At 43.0% G+C, this 10,529-nt stretch overlaps 1 protein-coding gene across 2 annotated transcripts in view; it reads right to left on the bottom strand.

Annotated features, from left to right (window-relative positions):
- The window catches only part of GARNL3 (GTPase activating Rap/RanGAP domain like 3), a 51,797-nt gene extending 42,114 nt beyond the window's left edge, over positions 1-9,683 (bottom strand). The window contains exons 1-2 of one of the 2 annotated variants that reach the window (XM_072025502.1): positions 9,365-9,683; positions 1,982-2,051 (exon numbers count right to left, since the gene is read on the bottom strand). In XM_072025502.1, coding sequence (XP_071881603.1) covers positions 1,982-2,051; positions 9,365-9,420 — 126 coding nt within the window. In that variant the 5' untranslated portion in view covers positions 9,421-9,683. The remainder of the gene's footprint in view (positions 1-1,981; positions 2,052-9,364) is intronic. The other variant, XM_072025503.1, reaches the window with a different exon arrangement.
- Between the last annotated feature and the right edge of the window lie 846 nt (positions 9,684-10,529).

Below are 10,529 nucleotides of genomic sequence, written 5' to 3' on the forward strand. Positions count from 1 at the left end.
GCCTTTGTGAGGAATCTAGCAGCTGCTCTCTGTTAGAGAAGGGCCAGTTCCAGCCAGCTCTAAAAAGGACCCACCACTGGTCAGAGCCAAGCCATGAGTGACACAAGTTGCGTCTGTGGGAAAACATATTAGAGAAAGGGAAAAAACTGCTGTGCAACAACAGCTGGGAGAGAGTAGTGAGCAACTGAGAAAGAAAGAATCCTGAAGACACCAAGGTCAGTGAAGAAGGAGGGGAGGAAGTGCTCCAGGCACCACGGCAGACATTCCCCTGAAGCTTGTGGCAAGGAACACAGTAGAGCAGGCTGTCACCCTGCAGCCTGTGGTATATCACAGTGGAGCAGATCTCCATGCTGCAGCCCATGAAGGACCATGCAGGAGCAGATGGATCTGGCCGTAGCTGCCACCTGTGAGGGACCCATGCTAGAACAGTCTGGCCCTGAAGGACTGCACCTGATGGTACAGACCCACATGGGAGCAGTTCTTGAGGAACTGTAGTCTGTGGGAAGCCCACGTAGGATCAGTTCAAAAGGACTGCATCCCACAGCACAGACACTACACTGGACCAGGGGAAGGACCTTGAAGGACCAGCAGAGATGAAGCATTATGGACTGACCACAAACCCTATTCCCCTGAACCACTCAATGGGAGGAGACAGAAGAGGCTGGGGGGGGTGGAGGTGGTGGGAGGTGGAAGGTGCTTTTACTTGCTTTTAGTTCTCATTGCTCTAGTATGTTATCAATAGGTAATAAATTACATTAATCTCCCTTATACTGAGTCTGTTTTGCCTGTGACAGTAATTGGCGAGTGATCTCTCCCTATCCTTATCTCAACCCAAGAGCTTTTCTTTCTTCATCATACTTTCTTCCTCTGTCCTTCTGAGGAGGTGGAGTGTGAGGGCAGTGTAGTTTAACTCATCGCTTGTTAAACTACCATACATGCTTTCATAAAATACTAGCAGAATTTTAAGAAAACCAATCACAAGACAAGACTGCTTGTATGAGGTTACCGTGAATTTATAATTACCAATATATTTCTTTTTTCCAGCTAAAGAACCAAAATACTGGGAATGAAAGTGCCTCTTACCACAAAGTGTTTCACTTGCCTTTTTGATTAAAATACCATCTCTAATACATGAAATGCATGGAAAGTGAAGATAGGTACCTGGTGTTCTTGTAATTGAAATTCCAGAAACTAAGCCACCAATTGAAATCATTTATATTTATAAATACACAAGCCAAGATCTTGAAAGTACAACCATAGTTAAAAGAACATTAACGATTTCTTCCTGTAGCAACAGAGCTGAAGTTTACTTTTTGTGCCCCTCTACACTTATGCATATTTCATTATACTTGATATACATGATATTATTTTAACTCTTGACATAGAAGAAATAAATAATTCACAGAAAGAATTTCTACATTAGAGAACAAAACAAAAAAAAAAGAAGTGCTGAGCTAATCTTTGAAGAAAATTCAGAAAAACTAGCAGATTTCAGGAAACAGATTTTTCAATATTCTTATGTTGCCGAGTTCTTTTAATTTTACACCCTTTCCCACTACTCAGGGGCAAGTACACATAAAATGACATACACATGCCAACACATGAGCATGGATACAGTTTTTAACTCAGATCACCACAAAAGCTTCATCAAATATAGCCCTAACATTTCACAATCTTCAGCTTATAGAAGGAAAAAAGGCTCAATTTCCATCTTCCTGAATCAACTGGGGTAAACAAGGTATTTATATAATATCTTTTGTCACATGAAGATGAAAGATTCATAAATAAGGTTGTAAAAATATTTCCGAGCACACATCTAATTTAGGTAATCGGCAGCCTCTTTTTATTACTCTAAAATTTTCAAGTCCAGCTTAGAGAGCACATCTTCCAAACTAACTTGGAATTTTTACCTGGAAACTAAAAGTATTTGCACTTTGCATTATACAGTGTTTAAATTAAAGGATGGGCAAAGTAAACTTACAAGCTCCACAGATCCATAGTGCTTTCTGCTAAACTCTCCACGTCTGCAACCCAGATCTTCAGATACAGAACTGGAATAGAAACATTTCATCAGTATACACAGTCATTTTAGCCTTAGATCTCCTGCAACACTACATGCTGCCATTACCAATATCATTCCTGCTGAATGAGGTTTGCAGTGCATAAGCTTGTTGCTGCAATGAACACTCCTTACAATGTGCTCGCTCTAGCCATTGCAGTCTGGTGTTCATCCTATCAGCCAAAGGAAAAGAAATGTCTGTGTCTTGACTGAAAGCAAAAACTATGATTAAATATCTAGTCATAATGGAACCAACACAGAGTTCCACTTAATAAACTTTGCTTAGTATGTTGCTGATTTTTTTTTCTTCTCCAGAAAGTCTCTCTTTAGACTACACACAATAAAACAATTATTTCAATTCAAAAGCAGAAAGCAGGAACAGCATTTCATAGATTTCCCCATCCCATAACACTGACAAAGACAGAATTGTCAGGTAAGCAAAAGGAAGCCTCAAACACCACATTCAAAATCTACATGCATTATCACTTATAATTTTATACCATCGTGTCCCATTAAGCACATCAGCATGTGTTTCATAAGCTCAAAACAGATGGCAAATAGCTCTGCTAGCTATAAACACCAAGCTTCTCAAATTTATAATCGAAGTCTTAGCAGTAGATGTTACAAATACAAGCTAAATAAAGATTTAGATGCAAATATAAAATAAACCTTTATTACCTTGTCTAGCAGCTGGGTAGACAATCAACTAAGTCACTCCCTCATATTACAAACTCAGAGTTCACCACTACGTCAGCCTTAATGAAGATAACACCTTTTTTTTTTTTTTTTCCCACATTAAAATTAAATGGCAGTAACCCTGCAACTAGCAATAAGGGATTAAATTTTCTGAGAATGGTAAGTACCGTAAGTTGTAACATTACATCAGTACACAGAAGAAATACTTGAATTTTAATTCAACACCCTCATACTTGGTTCTTGACTGTAAGAGATACTGTGACACTGGAACGCTGAAATATCTTGATTTTTAAACAGCTTTTCCATTTGGATTTGTACTTATAGGTACTCAGAATTTATTAAACATGATTGATAATTCTGAGTTCTGTTTATTTGGATTCCGTATCTTCAAACAAGGAAGAGAAATAGAAACAAGACGCATCTAACAAAACTTTAAAACTCACGAAAATAATTTTGTGTTTGCTATTATTACACTTATTACTCTTTCCTATACAATGATAAGTAAAAATAAGATTTACGTAAGTTACAAATGAGCCACGACTGGAGTCAGTTCCAATGAATAAGATTACTTCAGGATGCTACATATTAATGCCCCGGAGATAAAATTAATTGCTAAAAAAAGCTTCAAAAATAAAATATAAAAAGAGCATTCAAAGAACATCTTGGGTTGGAAGGGACCTTTAAGATCATCTAGTTCCAACCCCCATGCCATGGGCAGGGATGCCACCCACTAGATCAAGATGCCCAGGGCCTCATCCAGCCTAGTCTGGAACACCTCCAGGGATGGGGCATCCACAACTTCTCTGGGCAACCAGTGCCTCACCACCCTCTGAGTGAAGAATTTCCTCCTAACCTTTAATCTAAATCTCCCCTCTTTTAATATAAAGCCATTCCCCCTTGTCCTATCGTTACCAAACAAAGCGGGAATTTGTTCTCCATCTTTTTAAGTCCCCTTGAAGTACTTAAAGGTTGCAATAAGGTCACCCTGGAGCCTTCTCTTCTTTAGGCTGAACAGCCCCAGCTCTCTCAGCCTTTCTTCACAGGAGGGGTGCTCCAGCCCTCTGATCAGCTTTGTGGCCTTCCACTGGACCCATTCTAACAGATCCACATCCTTGTACTTGGCCTTCTGGGCTGCAAGCGCACGTTGCTGGCTCGTGTCAAGCTTTTTGTCCGCTAGAACTACCAAGTCCTCTGCAAGGCTGCTCTCAATGAGTTTTCCCAGTCTCATGTCTGGGATTTCCCTGACCCAGGTGCAGCACCTTGCACTTGGACTTGTTGAACCTCATGCGGCTCAAATGGGCCCACTTTTCTAGCTTGTCCAGGTCCCTTTGGACGGCATCCGTTCCCTCTTTGGTATCAACTGCACCACTCAACTTGGTGTCATTGCAAATTTGCAAAGGGTGTACTCGATCCTTCTGTCTATGTTGCTGATAAAGATATTAAACAGTACCAGTCCCAGGATAAACTCTTGAGGGACATCACTCATCAACAGACTCCACCCAGACATGGAGCCATTGACCACCACTCTCTGGGTGCGACCCTCAAGCCAATTCCTTATCCACTGAAAGGTCCACCTTTCAAATCTGTAGCTCTCCAAGCTGAAGATCAGGATGTCATGTGGGACCATGTCAAAGGCCTTACAGAAATCCAGGCAGATGACATCAGTTGGTTTTCCTTTGTCAACTGATGCAGTCACTCCATCGTAGGAGGCCACCAGATTGGTCAGGCATGATTTATGCTTGGTGAAGCCATGCTGGCCCTCTCGGAATAACTCTTTGTCTTGCATGTGCCTTGACATTGCTTCCAGGAGGATCTTTTCTGTGATCCTCCCAGGCACAGAAGTGAGGCTCACTGGTCTGTAGTTCCCCGAGTCCTCTTTTTCTACCCTTTCTAAAAATGAGAGTGATGTTTCCTTTTTCTCCAGTCACCAGAGACTTCACCTGAATGCCATGACTTTTCAAATACGATGGAAAGAGTGTTGTCAACTCTATCCGCCAGTTCACTCCAGACTCTGGGATGCATATAATCAGGCCCCATAGACTTGTACTTGTTCAGTTTCATTACGTGGTCTTGAACCTGCTCTTCGCTTACAGTGGGAGGGTCTTTGCTCCCTCAGCCATCACCCAGAAGTTCAGGGAAACAAGAGACATGGAAAGTCTGACTGGCAGTGAAGACTGAGGTGAAGTTTTTGAATACCTCAGCCTTTTCCAAGTTTGTTGTTACCAGTTCTCACTTCTCATCCATCAGAGGGAGTACACTCTGCTGGGCCTTTCTTTTCTGGCCAATATACCTACAGAATTCCCTCTTGTTATTTTTTGCATCCCTTGCCAAGCTCGGTTCTATCTGTAGCTTAGCTTTCTTCATCCCATTCCTGCACATCTGGATAGCATGCCTGTACTCTTCCCAGGCCACATGTCCCTGCTTCCACTGACTGTGCATTTCCTTCTAGTACCTCAGTTTGACCAGAAGGTCCTTGCAGAGCCATCCTGGTTTTCTCGTTGTTCACTTTCTTACACAGGGGGATAGAGAGTTCTTGTGCTGTAAGGAAAACATTCTTAAAGACTTGTCAATTATATTCAGCTACTTTATCCTTCAGGACAGTGTTCCAGGAGATCTAATCCACTAGGTCTTTAAATAACGTGAAGTTCGCTCTTTAGAAGTTCAGAGTCCTGACTTTTCTCTTTGCCAGGCCCATATTCCTCAAGATCACAAGCTCAACCAGGGCATGGTAACTACAGCCCAGACTGCCTCCAATCCTAACCATCTGTTTTGGGTTTGTCTGCACTGATAATTGGAAATTCAAAAAATAAACATTATATAATTAAGAAATGGTATGCATATACATCACGAGTGCACTAATGTAACAAGGGTACAGGTTGTCAAGGTAAAGGAGGGCAAAATTGAAAGTGAAATTGAATATAAAAATGTAATGCATATATTAATGTATATGCCTATATGCCTGGTACCTAGGTCAAGAGCCTGGGAAGTAATGTCCCAAATACAGAGACCAGATCAGCTCAGACTACACTTCAACAACAAATACTGCACTAACGTTTCCCAGCTAGCGAGTCACAACAAAACAAAAAACAAAGTGAGATGCAGAGTAAGTTCAAATGTGTTTTTTTTTTTTTTTTTTTTTTTTCTCCAACATGGAATAGGTGATTGTCCTCCATATGGTCAGCTGCATGCAACACTGCTTCTAGAAATGTTCTGGAAGCCAACTAGCCCAAAGAACAGTTCACCATGAAGACTACCTGATTTCCATGACAAGGTAGATGTTGAAGGAGACCACCTGATAAATAAACTTACATTTAACCTGCACTTGCAAATACAAAGCTCTTCATGGCTCGTGTGATTCTGTACTCCAGATTCTCAAAACAAAACAACAAAAAAACCCACCACTCTTAATCTAGATAATCCCAGTACTGTTATTTGATTTTTTTTTTTAAGTATTTCCATAATGACAAGCAATAAAATAGCTACCTTTAGGACGCACTGTAAAGTACTGGGTACATCTCATGTTGTTTCAGTTTTCCTTGCCACAGAATGACAGGGAGCAGTGCTGCGCCAGAGTTCAGTCACTGCATGATAGACACAATGATAAGCAGACAATAGCCAGCAGCAGTATACATAAAACAATTAAGAGTTAACACTGTTGCTTTCTGCAAGGACATTGGCAGAGGCTGTGCACCACTCATCATTGGATCTTGGTAGGAGTTACTGTAATACCACTGCCAACCTCTAATAAAACCCCATGGTCACAGACATCCATGTCAATACAGGTGAAAAAAAAAGGAACTGATACGCATGCATGCCTTGTGAGGCATTCTAACCCAAATACCTAAGACCTAACCCTACTAACGGTATAGAGACTCCCAGATGCAGTGAGTGTGGTGGGCATATTCATCAGATTATGTAGAGGAGAACCCCAAAAGCAAGTGAGTTTAATGGGAGAAAAAAAATCTATTTTCTCAGACCATGAAATACGGATGGAAAACACAGACAACCTTAGAAAAAAACAAAGAACAGCTTACACACCAAAAATGTTTATGCTTCTATCCCCTCTACAAACTACTGTGACATAATTTAATAAAATACATTGTTTCACCACAAATTACACCTCTGAATATCAAAGACAGTTCTCTGATACTTTTTCTTTCACTAAAGAATTTCTGCTGCTGAAGGGTAAGAAACTAAGCATCAATAGTTTCAATTCATCAGTCCTACATATACTCATGATAATGAACAGACATTATTTTTATTTTTTCCATCCATAAAAAAAAAATAAAATTAATGTAGCACAACATTTTTGAAAATAGGCTTATAAACACCATCATGCACTCCATGTTCAAACGCACGTACAGTATGAGTTGCAAACAGTAGAAGAGAATAGTTCAGTTGGAAGGGACCTACAAAGACCACTAAGTCCAACTGCCCGACCACTCCAGGGCTAACCAAAAGTTAAAACATACTATTGAGGGCATTGTCCAAATGCCTTGAACACTGACAGGAATGGGGCATCAACCACCTCTCTAGGAAGCCTGTTTCAGTGTTTGACCACCTTCAGGGTAAAGAATTTTTTCCTAACGTCCAGTCTGAACCTCCCCTGCACAGTTTTGTGCTGTTGCCCCACGTTCTGCCATCAGTTATCACAGAGCAGAGACAGGCACCTCTATCTGCATGTCCCCACCTCTGGGAGAGTCCCTTCCTCAGGAGAGGGATGAGATCGCCTCTGTCTTTTTTTCTCCAGACAAGACAAATCAAGTATCCGCAGCCTCTCCTCACAGGACCTGCCTTCCAGCCCTTTTACTATCTTTGTTGCCCTCCTCTTGATGCATTCAAGTATCTTAATATTCTTTTTATATTGTGGAGCCCAGAACTGCACATGATGTTCAAGATAAAGTCACACCAATGCTAAATACAGTGGGAGAATCACTTCTTTTGACCAGCAGGCTATGCTGTGTTTAATGCATCCTGAAATGCAGTGTGCCTCTTGGCTGCCAGGGCACACTGCTGACTCATATTAAACCTGCTGTTGACCAGCACCCCCAGATCTCTTTCTGCTGAGCTGCTCTCCAGCCACTGATCTCCCATTCTGTACTTCTCATCAGCATTACTCTATTCCTGGTGCAGCATCTAGCTTTCACCTTTGTTGAATTTCATGTCATTGCTCCGATCTACCTAGATCTCTCTACTTTTCACCCTTCCAGAGTCAACAGCATCTCCCAGTTTGGTATTGTCAGCAAACTTGCTAAGTATGCATTCAACTGCTGCATCTAGACCATTGCTAAAAATGTTAAACAGATCCGTTACTGTAGTAACAGTTTGCTCAACATACTTGTTCTCCGAATGGCAAGTAAGTTCTTTAACAACCCATACAAACAAGACCAATTTTTCTTTTCCAAACAACTTCCAGACAGAATAGGATCAAAACAGAAATAAAAAAGAACTCCCCATGCTCACCACTACATACATAAGTGCACAAGTCAGTGACAGTTTCCAATAGTGTTTTAGTATTAATAGTTTTGTCCTTCTGCATCCTGAATCAAAATACCCCAAATATACCTAACTTCCACACACTATCAGTCCTTTTGAAATCAGAATTATACATAAAAGCTTTTCTTTTTAATTTTCTTCACTGCATTGCATTCTTCCTCAGTCCTGACCTGACCTACACTAGAAAAACACTGTTGGTCCAGTTATAACAATTTTAAAAATAGTTTTCATGGTATTAAGGTGAATTGCCAGCACTGAAATGCTAATGTTAGTTTACCAGTGGCTCATATCTGTTTGATTTAATAAGTTAGAATTTACTTTTATTGTAAAGTGTTTTAATACAGACAAGCCCTTATTCCAATGGAAAACAAACAAACAAAGCAGTTTAAACCCATTTGTACACTAGCAGGATATATTCCACTTCCCTCACCCATTTGTTTGGGAACACAGGGTCTTACAAACTTCAACGGTCCTGAAAGTCAAATGGCAAAGCAAGTTTCCACATATCAGATAATCTACACTTAAGCACGTAATTTCAGTATCCTAGTGTCACGTCAAAAGTTTTGTGGTTTAGGACTTTGACACTTTAAAGTAATTCACGAGGGAGAGGTGGGGGGAGAATAGTGGCAGAAAGGGGTGAGCTTGCACACTGCACCTGTTTGATTACAAGGCCTACATGTCTCTTCAGCTCTCCTGTCTCCATACCATCTAGATCATTACTTGTCAGCCCTTTGACACATCGTAGCTGTTAATCTATTTTCATTGAACAGGTGGGCACGGGTACAAACATGCTAAGCAGACGAGTAATCGGACATTGCTTTCTCAGTGATACCTGCCTGCACGAGCATGACGCTTGAACAGGCTGAGAAATCCACCCCGAGGACAGCACATCTGGCCCCGCTCACGCCAGCGGCGACAGCCCCTGCGGGAGGCGGCCGCAGCTCCGGGACTCACACCGCTCCGCTGCGCGGGGGCCGGCCCTGCACCGCCCCTCCGGCCCCCACACGCAGGGTCCCAGCCGGTGCAATTCCGGCACCGTCCGACCGCCACCGTGAGCGCGGGCCCGCGCCGCGCCCCACCCGACATCGTCCCCCGCCTCCCTGGCTCCGGTACCGCTGAGAGAGGCCGAGGAGCCGACTGGAGACCGCCTCTGCGCTTCTCAGTTCCATGCGTGCGGAGGCCTCACCGCTCCCGCGTCGCTTCCGCGGTTCCGTCCCGCTCGGGAGAAACGACGAGAGCTCCCCTCACACATCCCGCTGCCCTGGCGCACAGGCACGGCGCGCCAGCCGCTGAGGTGCCGCGCCGCCGCGAGGCACGCCGGGAGCTGTAGTCCCACGAGCGAGCGGCCCGTCCGCCGCAGCCGGGAGCTGGCTACGAGAGGAGAACAAACGGGCCCTGCGGGTCGTCGGGCTCCTCCATAGTCAAGGACCTCCCGCGCCCCCTCCACGGAGAGGGGCCGGGCTCGCGGCAGCATCCCGCGCGAACTCTGTCCTGGTAAACGCGGGACGTAGAGAAGCAGGCTCCTGTAGAGCCGTTTTCTCAGAGCTGGTTGCTATTTAATAGGAGCAAAACACCGAGGAAACCATTCCGCACAGCAATAGTCTTGCCAGCTCACTGTCCGCTTCTGGTTTCTGCTGCATCCTAGAAGCCAGACTTAATCTGGCTACTGTTATATCAGTAAAGGCACATAAAAAGGTCTTCTCAACCTGGCTGGCTACAGCTCGAAAGCTTCAGAAGTGCAGTCATCTTACAAGACTATTCTGTCATGTGCAAACACAACCAGCCAGCAGGGCGAAACCTGACCAGGGGACAGAATGGCAGCTCTATCAAGTATTACTTCATTCACAAAGTTGAAAATTCAGACAGCACATGGACAGAATCTTTGGTTTGCTAGCGGACACCAGACCACTTCATTCCAATCGAGCCTTCAACAAGCCCTGCACGCCTTTAAGAGTCTAACACAAACCAAATGGGAAACACTTTCAAGTGCGTGAAGCCCTGCTTTCTCCTTTAATGTAGATACATGTATATGCTATTGTTCTCTACCTTTCCAAGAGGTAAACATAGTCAATGCTTATCACCTTCACATCACGAATCTCAGCACGACAGCATGACATAAAGTACTTTGACCATGTGAAGACTTATTTTACAACTTTGCAGTAGGAGTTGAAACCAGTATTAAGATCAACCATTATGACTAAAGATGAAACAGTTCTTTGCTAGAGTAACAACTTGCATCTCAAGTAATTACATGTATAACTTGCATGGCTGTACTCTG

Source organism: Anas platyrhynchos, chromosome 18 (assembly GCF_047663525.1).
Source record: "Anas platyrhynchos isolate ZD024472 breed Pekin duck chromosome 18, IASCAAS_PekinDuck_T2T, whole genome shotgun sequence".
NCBI lineage: Eukaryota > Metazoa > Chordata > Aves > Anseriformes > Anatidae > Anas > Anas platyrhynchos.